The following is a 19,881-nucleotide window of genomic DNA, read 5'->3' on the forward strand; positions in this document are numbered from 1 at the left end:
TAGTGATGTTGAGCATTGGCAGGCGGATTCTTAACCACTGCGCCACCAGGGAAGTCCCAAGACCTACCACTTTAGTTTGCAGACATTCATTACTTGCTAGTCTGCACATTAACATAACCCAAACCTGAACAAAATGATTCTAGTTCAATAACAGATAAAATGACTTCAATTCAGTTTAATGAGCAATGATTGTATATCTACCATGTGCCAAAAGCAGTAATCTCTCTTTAATGCATATCTGACCAAGTTTCCGAGTCCTACCTTATCTCCCCACAGACTGTGAGACTCTGCATGATGTCACTGGATGTGCTTCTCCATGTTCCACCCTGTCACTTGTCTCACTTGTCATTTTGACCTCTGGTTTCTTATCACTGAGCAACTTGAGGTTGCTGGTACACTTTGAACTATTCTGTGCCTCTTTGCTTTTCCTAAATGTGTCATTCTGCAGGAATATAAAAATAAACAAAACACTATCCCTACTCTAGAGTAGCTTAAGTGTGAGACAACAAATAGCTTAACTATGACCTTACAAGTGCCATGAGAAAGGAAGGATCAGGGAAGAAAGGCACTTACCAAAGGGAAGACGAAAAGATAAAGGGGGTTGTGGGAGAAGATGGGAGAGGGAAGTCAGGGAATGTCCTTGGAAGATTACATCTAAACCCATTCGTAAAGGATTTTTTGTAGAAGACCACCTTTAGCCAATGCTTTATCATCAACCTCCACATGTGTATCTTTAGCCCAGCACTCTCCTCTCAATTAGAGATTCTTTTACCTAGCTGCCTATTGCTCTTGACTAGGTATCTTCTCCACTATCAGATAAGCTAAAATTCTTAACCTTTCCCTCAAAATCTACTCCTTCTACAGCCTTCCCAATCTCACAAGATGACAATTCCTTCCTTTTGGTTGCTCAGGCCAAAACCTTGAGTCATCCTGGATTCATCCTTGGCAATGTAAAGTCTTATACCTTCAAAGGAGCAGTTGGCTGACATGGTGTGGGTTAAAGTCGGATGGGAGTGGGTTCAAGAGAGAATGAAAGGGGGGCTTCCCTGGTGGTGCAGTGGTTAAGACTCCGCGTTCCCAATGCAGGCGACCCAGGTTCAATCCCTGGTCAGGGAACTAGATCCCACATGCATGCCACAACTGAGAGTTCGTATGCCACAACTAAGGAGCTGGCGAGCCGCAACTAAGACCCAGCAAAACCAAATAAATAAATAAATATTTCTTTTAAAAAGAAGAGAGAATGAGAGGAAAGGAATTGGGATTAGGGAGTAGATACACCTTTTTCAAAGAAGGAGCAGAATAAAAGAAAGTAAATGAGCTGGACATAGATTGAGATAGGATTTTTTATGAAGGAAAAAATTATGGTATGTTTGATGCTGATGAATGGCCCAGCTGAAGAGAGGAACTGATGATGCAGGAGACAGAAGAGACAATTGCTATAGCAGTACCCTTGAGTGAGAGCATGAGCAGTTCACTCATGACAATAAAAGTAATAGCAGAGTAAAGGGCACAGATAAAAGTAGTTTAGGAGATGGGGGGATGCATAAACTCTCTTGATTGAGTTTACTGATTATCTGTTCTAAAAGTCATCAACTGAGAATATGAACAGGAAAGCAAGTGCTGGAGGTTTGAACAGAGAGAAGATGTGAAATAGCTGTCTAGGAAAGCGGAAGATTTTATAAATTCATATGAATTAGTAGCAGAGTCCTCAAGTACATGCTCTTTATGCAAATAAGACTCTCATTTACATTTCCTGAACATAATGTTTATAGGTCTAATAATTCTGCCTTTTGATCTAAATAAGTGAACCTTTAGTTTTGAAAAATAGTTATCTATGAGACATTAAATCAATCAGAAAGCATGCATTCATGAAGATGGTAAGGGTTCACAGAAAGAACATGGGGTTTAAAAATCATAAGATCTGGGTTCAGGTTGTGGTTCTGTCACTATAAACTAATGATCAAATGCAATTTCCTTGTGCTCCCTAAGCCTGAATAGCCTCACCTGAAAGACGGGATAATATCTACTTCCCATGGTCACCAAGAGGACTAAACACAATAACACTGGAGGCAGCACCGTGGCAACTGCACAGTGTTAAGTACATGTTAACTATTATTATTCTCATTGTTGTTTAACTGTAGATTGATCAACTATATTGACCTACCTAGAAAACAATTATAGATTGTTGACTGTAGACTGATCACTAAACTACAGAGTAACCTCAAGAGAACACTGAAATTAATTTACTTTTGCCTTATATAAAACTCATTTAAATGACATTACCAGACTAGGCAATAACTACAAGACTAAGAAATAAGCAATTTACCAGAATAAAATAAAAGCAACACAAGGAGATTAGAAGAAAATAAAAGGGAGACGGAGATTCTACCATACACATAACACCTAACGATCTCAAAATCTAAGCTCAGAAGAGAAGAATAAAAACATTACAACATAAAAACAATTAGGTTTTAGAGTATGAAAAAGCTTTGCATACTTCTCTGGAGATAAGGCTTGGGCTCTAATCATGGGAAATGATTAGACGTACCCTACTGGACATACCCAGTAGGGTACGTCCTCATTCGAAAGGTGTTATACTGTCTTCTTTCTGATATCCCAGAGGACAGACTCCCATTTCATGAAGTGAAAACTTTCTCAGCTAAATACATACAGCACTGAAAACAACACAAGTTTTTTAAACTAATCACATGCTCTGAGATATAAGGATATTGAAATTTACTTTGTTTTCTTAATCTCTTCTCCTGCGATCTCTTCTCTTTCTCAGCAATGGGATTTCAGAGTCCCACTGATGGCAAATCAATTTGGCAGAGAAGGGAAGTAGGAAGAAGGTGAGAGGGCATGTGTGCTGTGAAGAAGAGACACAGCGAGTGCGCTTTGGGCAAAATGGGGAGGATTCAGCATTGTCTCAATGCATGGCCTCCTTCTTGTGTAAAAGTCAGGCCTGTGCCAACATCGCCCTCTGGTGGCCAATGAAGGTAGTTACAAAACTCCACAACAGAAAGCCCCAGTCAGTTGAACAAGGAAAAGTTCTGTAGTATCTAGTTATCATCCTTCCCAGGACATACTTAGGCCCTTTCTCCAGGATCAAAGTTTCTCAGTCATGGACCTGCATCCAAGTCACTTGCAAGGGCTTGTTTAAAAAACAGATTGCTGGGACTTCCCTGGTGGCTCAGTGGTTAAGAATCCACCTGCCAACGCAGGGGACGCCCGTTCGAGCCCTGGTCCAGGAAGATCCCACATGCCGCAGAGCAACTAAGCCCAAGCACCATAACTAGGGAGCGCGCTCTAGAGCCTGCGCGCCACAACTACTGAGCCCACGTGCCACAACTACTGAAGCCCACATGCCTAGAGCCCGAGCTCCGCAACAAGAGAAGTCACCGCGATGAGAAGCCTGCGCACAGCAACCAAGAGTAGCTCCCTGCTCTCCCCAATTAGAGAGAGCCAGTATGCAGCAATGAAGAACCAACGCAGTCATAAATAAATAAATAAATAAATAAAAATTAAAAAAAAAAAAGCCAATTGTTGAGTCCTATCCCCAGCGTTTGCCTAAGAATTGCATTTTGAACAAGGTCCCAAGTGATACCGCTGGTCCAAGAACCACACTTCAAGAACCACTGTCCTAAGATTAAAACATTCTATAGAAATAAATTCTTAGCCTCAAAAACCTCCTGGAATGTTGGGGAGTAAGTATCCTCTCAATATCGTAAGTGCTCTATATAAGCACATGGAATACAGAAAAATTAAGTGGCTTACCCACAAATTTGCCAACTATTTATGTTTAAGGGTCAACAATGTATTAGATGTTCATTCAAACATCTGTGACACTGTTTTGAATGAACAAGAGTGACAGAAGTTATATTGTTACATCTAAGAGAAAGCTTCTGTCTTTTGTCTTCCTAGCCTTGAAAACAGAGCCATACAGAGCTGATAATGAACAGTACTGGGAAGATAGCATTTTTGAAGGAAAAAAAAAGTAATACATATGTTCTGAAAAAGTATCTTGAGAATTGTTTCCCAAGGAGACAGGCATTTTAGAAGAAATTGAAAAACAGTTTCATTTCTAGGTATTTGGCTATTTAGGATTTTTTTTTTTTTTTTTTTTTTGCGGTACGTGGGTCTCTCACTGTTATGGCCTCTCCCGTTGCGGAGCACAGGACCCGGATGCGCAGGCTCAGCAGCCATGGCACACGGGCCCAGGCGCTCTGCGGCATGTGGGATCTTCCCGGACCGGGGCACAAACCCGCGTCCCCTGCATCGGCAGGCGGACTCTCAACCACTGCGCCACCAGGGAAGCCCTATTTAGGTATTTTATGGTGGCAATGCTATGGAAAAATACGTGTACACTCACAACTAAATGGGGGTAAAATGGGAAAGGGTATAGTACAGAAAAGGTAACCCTAGCACCCACACTGTGAACTTGAAATACCATAGTTTCTTGGAGAAATCATTTTTTCCAGGTTTGGGGCAAGAACTATACCTTGGGGGGAAAAAAGCAACATTTCCTACTTTGTGCTAAGTGCCATAAAGGCAGTCTCACTTTCCTTCCCCCTCATTTTAAAGCTAGGGCAATTACAGTAGGTGTATAATAATTAAAAGAAATAAAAACACCATTGCCCAGAGAGTTCCATTATGTGTAACCCACTTAACTAAACTTTCTGTATCTAGATGCAGGAAGCTGGTTGATAAATTTCCAGTAGTTGGCCTAAGTTAGCCTGTTGTAAAATCATATTAAGAGCACCAGTGATGGGGCTTCCCTGGTGGCGCAGTGGTTAAGAAGTTTAATTACAGGTTATTCAAATATTAAAAATATCAGCAGGAAAAATTTAATAATTTTTATAAGCAAAACAGTTGCTTAAAAATTCTCCTCCTCTTGGGTCAAGTTCATGGTACACAGATCAAATCACCCAAGATGAACCACAAGAAAATCTACTGCTACCATCTCATTATCCTCACCCACCTAAGCTGAGTCCCAGGTGGTAGGAGTCACGCACAGCTAAAGGAAGATTTTAAATGAAAAGGAGCAAGCTTCCTCCACCTATGACTGATGAGGGTAAGTTAATGCGGATGGGAAGAGTATCTTAGTCATGACTCAAGTTATTAAAATATTTACTTTGTACCATTTTCTTTCTTCCAACTAAAGTGTTCCTTTTAGGTTAATCAAAGGACAAATAACTCCACTGACCGTTACGGATTAAAAGAGAACAGACATTTCCATTTTCCATTAACGAATCCAATTTTTTTCTTGGAGTAAATATTTATACGGATATAATTTGATTTTAAACTCTCAATAATATTTCTCCTGATCATTTGTGGTTACCCTTCCACACCCCAAATAAAGCACATATAAAAGAAGCAGGAGTTCCTCTTCCACTCAGGCTACAGAAAGCCAAAAGAAATGTCACTCCCACCCTATCAACAACAAAAAACCCAGATCAACTACAAAATCGAACTCAACTACAACAACTCAACTACAAAAACGAACTCACCAGAGAGCTGAGGTTTTAGGGCAACCAAGTAGTGTGGAATCCAAAGAAAGACATTCCCCTCAAGCAGATATGGGAGGTAAGCAATGGTTCTCCTGTGTCTTACGTGCCATGCAAGCAGGTGAGAAGAATTCAACTAAAGAGTTTAACGATTTGCTAAAGGCTAAGTGAAGGCTAGCATGAGAGTAAAGGGCCCCTGGGATCCACAGACACAAAAGCAGTTCATACCCACTTGCAGGTTAGAAAGACTGGAGGCAGCGGGGTGGGGCGGGGGGGACCAGAGAGCTGCTCTAGGTGGTGCAGACCTGGAAAAAGCTGCCACTAAAAGCAACGGCAAGAAGCCCTTGGCCCTAGGACTCCTCTCTCCTATGCAAACAGAAGCTTTAAGCTGCTGGGGGAGGAGTATCAAACCCTGTCAGCCCCAGGGCCCGGGTGAAGACCCACTGCAGCTGGGGAAGAAGTTAACAAGAAAACCCCCTTACCCTAGGGGAGGAGCCAGAAAGAATCCTAGCCCAGGATCCTATGCCAATACCTTTAGAAAACGCCATCCGTGTAAGAGGGATAATATGATTGAGAAAAAGACTCAACCACAAGACGCATGCACACAGGCTTGAGCCTAAACCAAGGCCAAAAAACAAAAATAAAAAAACTCCTGCCCACTACCAGGCTATCCCTCTTCTGATAAGGGAGGGGAGAGCATGGAGAGAAATCCTCCTGAGGCACAGGTGCACAGCAGGGCCAAAAGCTGGGAGTGGAACAAGAACTTTGAGAAAAGAACTTTTTTTTTTTTTTTGCGGTACGCAGGCCTCTCACTGTTGTGGCCTCTCCCGTTGCGGAGAACAGGCTCCGGATGCGCAGGCTCAGTGGCCACGGCTCACGGGCCCAGCCGCTCCGTGGCATGTGGGATCTTCCCGGACCGGGGCACAAACCCGTGTCCCCTGCATCAGCAGGCGGACTCTCAACCACTGCGCCAACCAAGGAAGCCCAGAAAAGAACTTTTGAGAAAAGCTTTCCAGCACCTCAGTCCCTACTCTACGCACCAGAAATGGAAGAATTTGAAGCCAGTAGTGCACTGAAGACCATCATAGCAACAACAAAGCCCAACCCTAGCTCAGCCCTGGCCTAAACTGACTCAACCCTTTGAAAGTATTAATTAACTAGTAAAAGAAGAGAGTTGCCCATTGTTGGGTTGTACCCCGCAGGCCTACAAGGTCTGTGCTTGCCCAGCTCTAAAACCGAAGAAAGAACCCAGAGTCAGCAACAGAGACATCAACGGTGTAATGGATGGGGGAACCTTACACAGCTGAAGCAAGGTCCTGGAGAGACACCCCACCGTGTGCGGCAGACAGCAGGCAGGACATGGTGGCAGTCTTCACTGCCGGCCGGGGCGGGGGGGGGGGGGGCGGATTACCAGTTATAAGAGAATTATGTCAGGTGGGTTCATTAGTTACCAGGGAAACCAGCAGAGAGGCACGCCCCTCATTACCCCTTCGATAAAAACAATCAACAGCTGGAGCAGGGGCAAGAGTGTAGGAAGGTCCGGCACTTGAGTAGGGTACAGGTGAAGCAGGCACTGGTCGAGAAGGGAATGTACAGAGAGCAAAAGAACAGCCATCTTGAGTGGCCTGACCATACACTCATTTCCAGGCATAAATATTTTATTTCAGTCTCTACTGTTTTACATGTGAGGTCCAGCATTCACTCAAAAATTAAGATACACATAAAAAGTACCAGAAAAAAACAGTAAAGAGACAAAATAATCGGACTGAGAGATGACCCAGATGTTCAAATTACCGGACAGACATTTAAAATAATTATGATTAATGTGTTAAAGTCTATAGTGGAAGAGATAGAAATATGCATTAACAGATGGATAATTTCAGCAGAGAGATGGAAACTCTAAAAGTCAAACAGAAATGCTAGAAGTTAAAAACAGTAAAGATATTAAAGATAAAGAATGCCACTGAGTGCTCATCATTAGACTCAATGCAACCAGGAAAAAAATCAGGGAATTTGAAGATAGATGAAAAGAAAGTACCCAAAATGAAACATAGAGCATCTAAGAACTGTGGGACAATACTCAAAAATCTAACAAAAATGTAACTCGAATCCCAGAAGAAGAGAGAAAGAAAGAGGCAAAGCACAGATCAAGCTCAGAGAAGCCAAGAAGGACAAATAACAAAATATTACCTAAACACAACACATTCAAACTGAACAAAATATCACCTAAACACAACACATTCAAACTGAACAAAATATCACCTAAACAACACATTCAAACTGCTAAAAACCCAAGATAAAGATAGCCTGGAAGGTGGGGGTGGGGGTGGGGGTGGGGGGAGAACAATGATCAAGATTGTAACAGATTTCTCATAGGAAACTATGCAAGTAGGACAACTAATTTTCCTTTAAATTACTGAAAGAAAAAAGTAACACAGAATAGGACACCTAGCAAAAAGTACCTTCCAAAACTTAAGGTTTGTTTTTCAAATAAAACAAAGCTGAGAGAATTCACTGCTAAGCATGTTTGTACTATAAGAGAAGAAGTGTTACAAGCTTTTCAGGCAGAAGGACTATGGTGCTAGACAGAAATTTGGGTCTATACAAAGAAATGAAGAATGCCCCAAATGGTATTTGAAAATGGTATTTGAAAATTACTCTAATTAAAAATTAGAGTAAAGGTATATTTTTCCCATATTTTTATTCATTCTAAAAGATAATTGACAAGCTAAAGCAAAAATAGTAACAAGGTAGGTAACTAACATAAGTCAAATTATGTGTATGACAATAACACAAAAAATGACAGAGGAATTGGACATTTACTATTTTGCATGGAATTTTACACTATACATGAAATGGTAGAATATTACTGGAAGGCAAACTGGAAGAAATTAACATACATAGTAAACTCTAGGTCAAATATAAAACAATTTTTAAAAGAAATATATATAATAAGCCAATGTTGGAGTTAAAACAGTATTTTAAAAAATATTCAGGGACTTCCCTGGCAGCTCAGTGATTAGGAATGTGCCTGCCAATGCAGGGGACATGGGTTCGAGCCCTGGTCCGGGAAGATACCACGTGCCGCAGAGCAACTAAGCCCGTGCGCCACAACTACTGAGCCTGAGCTCTAGAGCCCGCGAGCCACAACTATTGAGCCCGCATGCTGCAGCTATTGAAGCCCGCGTGCCTAGAGTCCGTGCTCTGCAACAAGAGAAGCCAGCATAATGAGAAGCCCGCGCACTGCAACAAAGAGTAGCCCCTGCTCACCGCAACTAGAGAAAGCCCGTGCACCGCAACAAACACCCAACACAGACAAAAATAAATAAGTAAATTTTTTTTTAAAAAGCCTATTTTAGGTGGTTGCCAGAGGTGGGGGGTGGGCAAATGGGTGAAAGGAGTCAAAATAAATAAAATTAAAAAGTTATAAAATAAATAAGTCCTGAGGATACAATGTATGGCATGGTGTCTATAGTTAATAACACTGTACTATATTTGAAAGTTGCTAAGAGAGTAGATATTAGAAATTCTCATCACAAGAGGAAAAAAATTCATAACTATATATGGTGATGGATGTTAACTAGACTTGTGGTCATCATTTCACAATAAAAACAAATATTGAATCATTATGTTGTATACCTGAAACTAATGTTTTATGTCAATTATATCTCAATTTTTAAAAAATGCTTATTTTAGAAAAGAAATGTTTCAAATCAATGATCTAAGCTGCCACCTTAAAAAACTAGAAAAAGAGCAAATCAACTAAAAGTAAGCAGAAGGAAGGAAATATTAAAAGTTATAAGCAGGAATTGAAAACAGAGAGGACATGACAAGAGATCCTACAGACATTAAAATAATAAGGTAATATTATAATTTTATCTCCATTAATTCAATGACTTAAAGGAAACAGACCAATTCCTTGAAAGATACAAAACACCAAAGCTCACTTGAAAAGATAGAAAACTTGATAGAAAACAGTTCTGTATCTCTTAAACGAATTGAATTCCTAGTTAAAAACTTGACAGAGAAAACTCCAGATCCAGATGACTTCACTGACAGTCTGTCAAACATTAAAGAAAAAAACATCAATTCGACACAAACTGTTCTAGAAAACAGAATAGGAGGGAACACTTCCCAACTCATTCTATGATGTCAGCATGACCTCAGTTCTAAAACCTGACAAAGGCCTCACAAGAAAACAACAGACCAATATCCCACATGCACATAGATGCAAAAATCCTCAATCAAATGTTAGCAAATCTGACCAGCAATATATAAAGACAGCAAATCTCTTTGAAAGGGTTTAACCCATTTTTTAATCCTGACCTAGGATTACACTCAAAGACAGGTGGCATCTAACTCTGTTCCAAATTGTCTTGGTATAAATACAGAATTTAAAGTATCTAACTTTACAAAGCTACTTTCAAAGAAAAGGCACAGCAGACAGTTTAATTTAGGAAATTAAGAGGCAAATTATATAGCCGTTGAGACATTACAGAAGGAACTTTAGGGTTAAGAGTAATCTACAGCTTCAAGAACACATACTCTACTGAAGGGTAATGAACCTACCTCCTTGGTTTCCAAGAAATTTAGATAAAGAGAAAGTTACTAGCCTATACTACAAAACTCAGTTCAGTTTCCTCAAAGGTTTCTAAGATTATGACCCAAAGCGTAATCCCTTATCTACTTTCTGAACCTATCTATCCAGTCTGGCTTAATTACTTACCTTCAGCCTGGCTAGTGTCTGAGCATGGTTTCTTCTTTGACTCCGAATTCCCGGTTTTCTCATCAACATCCAGTAGAGGAATATAGTCTGTTTTTCCAACAGTTTCTCCCACAACATCATCAAAGGCCTCTGCCTCCAGTGTGGCAATAAAGTCCCGTTTTATCTCTTCCTCAATTTCTGGAGGTGGCTCTGTTAATGCATCTGCAAGACTGAGGTCTGCCATTCTGCACCACTGCAACTGCCTGGTTAAGGGGGAAAAAAATGTTTCATACGATGAGAACTGCAAAGGGAAAAACATTCCTAGAAACTCTTGTCATCATCTTAAACAAAAAAGGAATTAAAATCTAAAATTTTAGAGCTAAAAGAGACTCTCCCATTTTATAGATTAGAAAATCACAGCTCTGTAACAGATAGTCTTACCCAAGGTAAACACTTTTTCTTTCATCTCTGGGAGGTAAATAGAGCAAGTGCCATTTTGCCCTTTTCATTAATAAGAAAAATGAAGTGCAAAAAAAACCCTCAATTTATCCAAGGTTACAGCCAGTAAGATTCAAATCAGGTCTTTTGATTTCAAGTCTTAAAACCCTTTCAACTATTCCATTTATCTTAATTTCCAAATCATGTCACAGAATAATTCTTAAAAATATATACAAAAGGAGGTCAGATTAGGTTATATTCCCATTTTTAAAAAAAAACGGCTAATTATTATCAGGCAAATGAAGTCACTTTTATTTACCAGGGATTAGGAATATGGACTTTATCTTGTAGGGGTAAGCAGTGCTTCATGAATCACTTGGACATGGCTCTGTCAACCGAACTACTCTTACTAGTTTCCTGCTGGCATGAAAAATACAGACAACGTTCCCTGAATTACCTAGGGGAGGCAGTCCCTCTCTGTGGTCATGTACATTAGCATCTTTGCAGAACACCAGGCTTTCCATTTTTAAACATAACCTGAAATTAAAAAGTATATGGGGGACTTCCCTGGTGGCGCAGTGGTTAAGAATCTGCCTGCCAATGCAGGCGACGCGGGTTCGAGCCCTGGTCCGGGAAGATCCCACATGCCGCGGAGCAACTAAGCCCGTGCGCCACAACTACTGAGCCTGTGCTCTAGAGCCCGCACGCCTAGAGCCTGTGCTCCGCGACAAAAGAAGCCACCACAATGAGAAGCCCGCCCACCACAACGAAGAGTAGCCCCCACTCGCCACAACCAGAGAAGAGCACGCGCGCAGCAATGAAGACCTAATGCAGCCAAAAATAAAATAAAGAAAATAAAAATAAATAAAGAACTTTGTAAAGGCCTGACATATGTCAAAGGGTTCCATAAAGAGGAACTGCTTTTCCCTTTTCTATCTATAATAGCTATTATTACTAGTTAGCCTTTGAAAGCTGTTATGAACAAAAAACAATAAAGAATGTCTATAATTAAGCAGTTTCATTGTCAAAGAGAACTTGTAAGGAACACCTGTACCACCTTTAACAACATACAATAAGAGCCCAACAGATTTATTTGTCCTAGAAATATGTAATTATGACACTTACTTCATGCAATCTTCTTAGACTTTTCCTAATTTAGGACACTGATGAAAATACAGACAAAACCAGCAATACATTTTAAACCTCATTTATCTGAGTACGGATTCTCAAAGGGCAACTTTTTATTCACTGTAATCTTTCCCCTCCTCCCCGCCTCCCAACCTCCCAAACCATTTTCTGGGCTGACATGTGGTTCATGGAATATGAACAGCAGCTTAAATTCAGTCTAAGAGGGTAAAATTGATAGAAAATTAGACAGCTGGAAGTGGGAAGGTCACTTGGCTCCCAGTACATGCATCCAACCACCCAGCATCTGCATCTCAAACCAGTTTAGCTATTCTTTTCATGTCATCACATATAAATAGAAGTATGATTTAAGCGCGCGCGCACACACACACACACACACACAAACACAATCTACTTATGGAAAATGACCCTGTAAAAGCAATACTAGCTAGTGGAAGTGAAAATACTGGCTTTTAGCCAAAAAGCTCCAGTTTTCAATAAATTAAAGAGAAGACTACTCAATTTTATAGTTATTCTATTCTAAAATATGTGTAAGTATAATAAATTCCTTAGGTGCTCTACAGATCTGTTAAGCTGGTTCTGCAAGTGATCCAGAATTGATCTTAATAACTTCATGACTGAATGTCATCCCACACTTAACAGCATCATTTAAGGTCACAATATTTATTCATGCCTTAAAATGTTTAGTTATGTATTTTATGGACAAATGGATCTGACACAGTGTTCTTCTCAAATCTGGATATACAGAAAAATTCAAAAACATACCCTTGTGAATGAGAAGTATCTACTTAAAAAAATTCTCTCATTGACTATTTATGCTTTTCCTCCTCTATTTGTATAGATAATAGAGAAAATTAACTGAGTTTGAATTTTTTTAATTTAAGTACAGTTGATTTGCAACGTTTCAGGTGTACAGCAAAGTGATTCAGTTATATACATATTCTTTTTCAGATTCTTTTCCGTTATAGGTTATTACAAGATATTGAATATAGTTCCCTGTTCTGTTAACTTTAAATGGATTTGTTGATAGGAGGCAAGAAACGAAAGCTGGTTAAAGAAGTTTCCATGCTTCACTAGTTCAGTCTGATTCTCACTATGGCTTTGAGTGAGTCACCTTCCGGGGCTGAGTTCCCTAGGCTGTAAAATGAGAGTGGTATGTTAAACGATTCTTGAGGTTGACTATTCTATAAGCTACTTATAATTCAGTTTCATCACTTAAATTAGAAATAAACAAACTTCATATAGATTCTCTGTGTGACTATTATTTTATACATCAAGTACTCTCAATTATAACTGGGTTCAGGTTTATTAAAAGGTAAAAAGGGGCTTCCCTGGTGGCGCAGTGGTTGAGAGTCCGCCTGCCGACGCAGGGGACGTGGGTTCGTGCCCCGGTCCGAGAAGATCCCACGTGCCGCACAGCGGCTGGGCCCGTGAGCCATGGCCACTGAGCCCGCGTGTCCGGAGCCTGTGCTCCGCAACGGGAGAGGCCCCAACAGTGAGAGGCCCGCGTACCGCAAAAAAAAAAAAAAAAAAAGCAAGCTAAAAAGCCTTTCGGCAAAGGGAGACTAAAAACCAACTACCCAGTGCACAGTGCCTGCTTGAGCAAATCTGACTGGAGCTTAAGAAACTCCACCCAGTTCTGGCTAACATCAAAGGAGACTTGACACCACTCTACAAGAAAATAAGCCCCATATTATTTAACCAGGCACCAAGAGCATACCGTTTTCAAGCATAGCACTCTGGACATCTGATCCTTCATTCTGACTTCATGCCTGATGTGAAACTATCTGGTGAGAACGTTTTGAAAATACCTAGGTAAACCAAGGCAAGAGGAAATGACAGGACATGATGATGAAGCACAGAAGAGAATTTTGGCCTCTTGACTATTCTTTTACTATTAATAGCTATGTGCTCATAAAGAGTAAATAAGAATACATAATGAGATCACAAGTGCCTTCTCTGTTGTATGGTTTTCTTCAGATCACAAACTCTGGAATTAATTACTGAACTAAAAATATTTTCTAGGGCTTCCCTGGTGGTGCAGTGGTTGAGAGTCCACCTGCCGATGCAGGGGACACGGGTTCGTGCCCCGGTCCGGGAAGATCTCACATGCCGCAGAGCGGCTGGGCTCGATAAGCCATGGCCGCTGAGCTTGTGCGTCCAGAGCCTGCCCGTGTACCGCAAAAAAAAATTTTTTAATTAAAAAAATAAAGAAAAAATATTTTCTAGGTCTATACAGATTAAATAGTGTTCATATCTAACTTAAATGCACAGAAGTATGGGCAAGTTTTCAAGTTCCCAGAAGTCCTTGTGAAAATTTTAGGTCAGTCATATCTATAGTCACTCAGTTGGGATCTGTGCTCATTCTGGCTGATGAGAAATTAGCATTCTAGTTTGCAAATGGCCTGTTGTTGCCTCTGTCCTCCCTTACTAACCTCCCCCCATCCCCGCCCCTGACCAAAGGTGCTGCTTTGAAACTAAACTGGAGGAAGAAAACTCATGAAAAGGAAGAACAGAAGCCTAATTCCCACCAACATACTCACACTTTTCATAACCACTGTAATATTTTCATTTCACTCAGTCACATTAGCCAAACTTCTACCAAGATTCAAACTTCTACCAAGATTCATTCAATGCAGCAGCCAGCATTCTCTTTTAAAGTACAGAATCCTATTTCACAATTTAAAGGGGGGTAATAAGGGGACATACACCCCTTGAAGGACCATCATTCCACCTTATGTGACTTTAGTTAGCAAGTAGCTTTCCTCCTAACCCCAGAGATAAATTCCATTGAAAGTGTCTGAGTTTCTGGTTTTAGGATAAAAAGGAAGAACATAATTTAGCAACATGGAATATTTCAGGGAACAAAGCAGACCTGGATAAGGTACCAAAGTAGGGAGAAGGTACGTGGGCCCACAGACCCTAGGAGGTAAGAGAAAGGGAGGTGACAACGCCATGGGCAAGCTCAACACCTTTCAAAACACTGCCTGTCAGTTTTAGAAAAAAGAAAGAAACTTTCTTCTCAGTAATTGGGACTAGTTTAGAACCAAAATTATCATTTATAACATTGTTTATCTAAGGAAAATGTATTCTGAGTTCCAAATAACCAATTTAAAAAAGAAACATTTAATAATAATTCTTAAAGGTAGGAGACTGTTCATAATACTCACTTAAATTGTACCCATGATGGATATTCTGTTCTGTTTGGGGGGTGGGGGTGGGGTGGAGGGGTGAGTTATGGACAAGACACAGAACTGTAAAGATACATGGGATAATATTTTCTTCTACACTTTTTTTTCCATGACGGAGAATTCTGAAGCCAGCACTAAGCTGCTATCCCAGGACAGTGCTGTGGCCAAAAATGTAGGGCTTATTCCTCAAGCTTGGAAGAAACCCAGCATCCCAGACAGTCCCAGAGACCATTTATAATCTGACATGCTTAAAGGTATAGTCTGCATCATAAAGATTTCACATTCAACATGAGACTTTTTTAGTTTGCCTAGCAAGCTTTCAGTGACTAAGTGGGGACTTTATTCCTCAGATTTGTTTTAATGAATTTCTTTCAGAGGCCTATTACATATCAAGCTGAACCTTATCTGTCTGGAGGCTGTGTTCTGTTTTTAATTTATTTAACTAGAAAACCTTGATTTATACTTTCAGTTGAAACAGTATTTCATTCAAAGTAAAACCAAATATTTATTAAGGACCTCTAGGGGTCCTTATACAGCTCACAGGCACTTACGATCCCTGAAGCTAAGCTAAATTTCTCCTGCTCCTCCCCAGAACCAGACTGGAAACAGCAACAGACAGCTCAGCAACATCTTGACTGTCCTGAGCAATAAACTCCAAACCCCCTGTGGAATATATTAACTTTCCACCCCCAGGTGCCTCCCTACCCACTACAAGGACAACAGCTGTACTATGACCAAATGATGGAATTTCCAGGCTCAGCGGGGTTCTGTTCATCACCACCATTTGTCCTGCTCATCACAGGATTAGCAACAGGAGAGAGCCCTTGATTACTAGAATAGCTGAGGCCATCAACCAGTGACATTCCTATATGAAAGAACACACTGATACACATTACTTCCATGTAGTCCCCAAAACAAAGTGTTCCTTTTCCCACTGCTAGTTTAGGAAGCCCTGTCCTGTAAGTATAAAACACTGCACACACATGCACACACATATTCACATACCTAAGACCTTGCAGCACAAGGCTTAAAGCCTAGCTTACTTACTTACAGGGACTATCCAGGCAGCTTAGATTCGGTCCTGACTGAATGCATTTTGGATCTCTAAACAAGCACCTGCCACATTTCTATCCAAGTGAATTTGAATCTATTTCCCCAAGAAGAAGAATCTACACTAGATACCTCCCACTGTTAGCCATGTGATACAGATGGCATGATGTCTGCTGAAGTCCAGTTATATGTGCCAAAACAAGAGATGACAATGACACAGCACTTACATTTCTGTTATAACTGTCCTCAAGACCAAATCTTCAATTTTATCTCAATTTTTTTAAAAGAAGAGCGAACCTTAAGATGATTCTCAATACCTAATGCCCCCAAATTTTGAAAAAAGAGAAAGTATTTTTTAATACTTTCATCCCAGTTAGTCTAACCTCAGTCTAACAGACAAAAAAACATTCAGAGTTTGCTTACTCTTATCCATAAATTATTTCTAAACACTTAAGATCTCTAAAGGCTTTTTAAAAAACATCAGTTCAAATAATCTAGGATCCAATTCCCTCACTTTAACAGATGACAAAAAAAGAATCAGAGAAAATGAATTACTTATAAATGAAACCGGGATTGAGGATCAGACTAAGAGGAGACCCAGAGAACACCAGACACAGATGCAGGGTGTGACAAAACTGGCAAAATCTTGGAATTTTACAGTCTCTGCTTTAACCTGACACAATGGCATCACTATACTTCAAAATCAATTTTTTTGCTCTACCTTTTCTTCTTAAAGGCAGTTGGGAAGATTCCTAATATCAGGAAAACATACCAGTTGATTTAAAAGGACCCCAATGCCTATTTAAAAACAAAACAAAACTCCTTAGTGTGATATCAAGGCCACACAATCCTAGAAGACCCAGTCCTACCACCTACTACAACCATCAGCAGTTTTCTACTTGGGGCTCTCTATATTTTAGTCACATGGGACCAGCTGCCATTTTACAAGCAGACCATTGACTTTATCACTGTATACTCTTGCTCATATTGCTCTCCACACTTCAAATTCTCTTTACTTTCTCCTTGTTAGTCTTGAAATCGAGATCCACATCCTATCACCTTTTCTCTGATTCCTTTTTAGAATCTGTTCTCCCAGTATCATTCAGAACTAATACATCATCTATACTTCTATTGTAACAAACAGTACAGTCTGATCTATACTGTAGTGAGCTGTATATACTAGCAACTCCTGTAACCTACTAGGTCCCAAAGGGGAAAGACGATGTCTAAGTGATGTGTATATCTTCTCTTAGTGGATTACTTTATACAGAAGATGGGCCAAAACAGCAAAAGCCGACAAAACGAAGGGGATAACTAAACAGACAGTTCTAAAATGGTAAATGGAAGTTCATAAAAACCATGTCTAATCTGAAATTAATCAGAGATGCCAAAGCTACAAAAAGTCAGAACTGGAAAAAGAATCAACAGTGACTTCCCTGGTGGCACAGTGGTTAAGAATCCGCCTGCTAAAGCAGGGGACACGTGTTCGAGCCCTGGTCCAGGAAGATCCCACATGCCGCAGAGCAACTAAGCCTGTGCACAACAACTACTGAGCCTGTACTCTAGAACCTGTGAGCCACCACTACTGAGCCCGCGTGCCGCAACTACTGAAGCCCACATGCCTAGAGCCCGTGCTCCGCAACAAGAGAAGCCACTGCAATGAGAAGCACATGCACCACAAGGAAGAGTAGCCCCCGCTGGCCGCAACTAGAGAAAGCCCACGTGCAGCAACGAAGACCCAACGCAGCCAAAAATAAATAAATAAAAATAAATTATTTTTTTTAAAAAAAAACCTCAAAGAAAAAGAAGAATAAACAGATTAAAGGTGGAAGGTCATCAGTAATTAAGAATATTCACCTCATTTCTCCTACTTTCTAAACATGGCCCGTGCCAGAGCAATCATGAAAAAAAAGTCAACAGGGAGTAACCAGACGAGCCAGCTCTCCATGCTGGTCATCTTATCATTATTAGGCAGGGCAACAAAAATAGCTCTCTGCTTTTAGAAAAGCACAACAACATGATGCAATGTGACAAAAACAAATCGTTTTTTGTTCAAGAGATCAGCTACCACCATCATGTTACTATCACTTTTATAATTATTGCAATGTTAAATCTCTATAGTATCAGCTCACATGTCTCTGTCAAGGAGTAACAAATATATTATAGAATTTTAAGCTACTTAGCCTGGGGAAATTGGATGAAGTAATCACACTTGATCAGCTCTTAGCTTTTGAGAACTATTTTATTTAAGAAAAACCTCTTGGGACTTCCCTGGTGGCGCAGTGGTTAAGAATCCGCCTGCCAATGCAGAGGGCACGGGTTCAATTCAGGCCCTGGTCCAGGAAGATCCCACATGCAGAGGAGCAACTAAGCCCGTGTGCCACAACTACTGAGCCTGTGCTATAGAGCCCGCGGGCCACAACTACTGAGCCCACGTGCCACAGCTACTGTAGCTCACAAGCTCTAGGGCCTGTGTGCCGCAACAAGAGAAGCCACCGCAATAAGAAGCCCACGAACCACAACAAGAGTAGCCCCCGCTAGCCAGAACTAGAGAAAGCCCGCGCGCAGCAACAAAGACCCAACGTAGCCAAAAATAAATTAAAAAAAAAAAAAAAAAGAAAGAAAGAAAAACAAAACCTCTCCATCAAGTGAAGTTTCTCTCTGAAGTTCAGAGCCACAGTATGCCACACTTTATTGTAGAAAATGTCAGTGAAAGTGAGGGGAAATGGAAGATAGAACTAAGAGTAGATATGGATTTGTGATACTTCTGATACTTCTGTAATTATTTATCTACAACGTATGTCTCTTTCAGAGCCCACCTTGGACTCTGAGTTCTGAGATGCAAAAGACAGCATCTTTTTCACCTTTTATCCTAGGCATCTAGTATAATAAAGGGCCACCTCATAGGCACTCATTAAACGCACAGGCATTCTACTGGTTGTGCTTTGTTCTATATCACGACACCAGCCTTTTCTTGCTGGGGTCGACATTTGCCCAGCTAAAGGAGCCTGCTGGCTCTTCCTTCCACTGTTGGTCCAAGGCACGGAACCAGCATTGGGGCACAGTAGCTTAGCTCTTCTGAGCAGCAAAGAAGATGGCATAAACTCTATGGGAGTACTTAGTAGGCACTTTATAGAACAACCTTAGTGATGTCTTACCTTTAACATAAAAGTACCTTACAGATGTGTTCAAAAAGAGGGGGAAAAAAGCCTGAAAGTAAAAAATAAAAAAAATACTTTTAAGTGAAAACTGAGCAAGCAAAGTAAAAAGTCAAAGGAATCTTTCAAGTTATTATTTACCATAACTTTGAACATTTTACCTGAAATAGAGGAAAAGATCTGAGTTAAAAGTGAAAAGCCACTGGAACAGAAGCAATCAAGAGACAGAGTTGAGCAATTTCAGTTTTTAAGAGTTAATTCTGAAGGACACCCACAATTGAGAGCTACTGAATTAAGCAATAATCTACCTAATACACTAAAGATAAAGTTCATCAAAATGAAACATAAAACAGGATTTGTAAAACTTAACACTAGAAAGAGATAAAGTTCTCCCTTGTTGGGAGGATAGGTGCTTTAGATCCAGTTTACTAGAAGCAGAGCCTGAAATGGGATTTTTATAGAAGTGGTTTACAGAGGGAGTGCCTTCAGGAGAAAGATGTAGAAGGAAGGGAGCCAGCACTGGTTTCAGCCGAGTCCCCCTCTCTGCCTCTTCCCTGGGAAGCTGTAGAGCACAACAGCAGCACTGAGTCAGTGCCGCCATGAGGGAAGGGGGCCAGGTTTCTGTAACCCTCGTCAAGGCACTCATTGGCTGAGAGACACACTGGCTGGTTAAGGGGATCCAGACAGGG

General features: G+C 40.6%; 1 protein-coding gene across 28 annotated transcripts in view; it reads right to left on the reverse strand.

The window, feature by feature from the left end:
• MAP4 (microtubule associated protein 4) overlaps positions 1-19,881 on the reverse strand; it is a 167,548-nt gene that overhangs the window by 99,166 nt on the left and 48,501 nt on the right. For 18 of the 28 annotated variants that reach the window (XM_082664894.1, XM_082664893.1, XM_082664892.1 and 15 more), the window contains exons 1-2: positions 16,036-16,164; positions 10,231-10,472 (exon numbers count right to left, since the gene is read on the reverse strand). In XM_082664894.1, coding sequence (XP_082521020.1) covers positions 10,231-10,453 — 223 coding nt within the window. In that variant the 5' untranslated portion in view covers positions 10,454-10,472; positions 16,036-16,164. Of the gene's footprint in view, positions 1-10,230; positions 10,473-13,513; positions 13,605-15,989; positions 16,165-19,192; positions 19,212-19,881 lie in introns of those variants that run through there. The other 10 variants (XM_082664897.1, XM_082664900.1, XM_082664884.1 and 7 more) reach the window with 5 other exon arrangements.

This window comes from Grampus griseus (assembly GCF_964374135.1).
Source record: "Grampus griseus genome assembly, chromosome: 10".
NCBI lineage: Eukaryota > Metazoa > Chordata > Mammalia > Artiodactyla > Delphinidae > Grampus > Grampus griseus.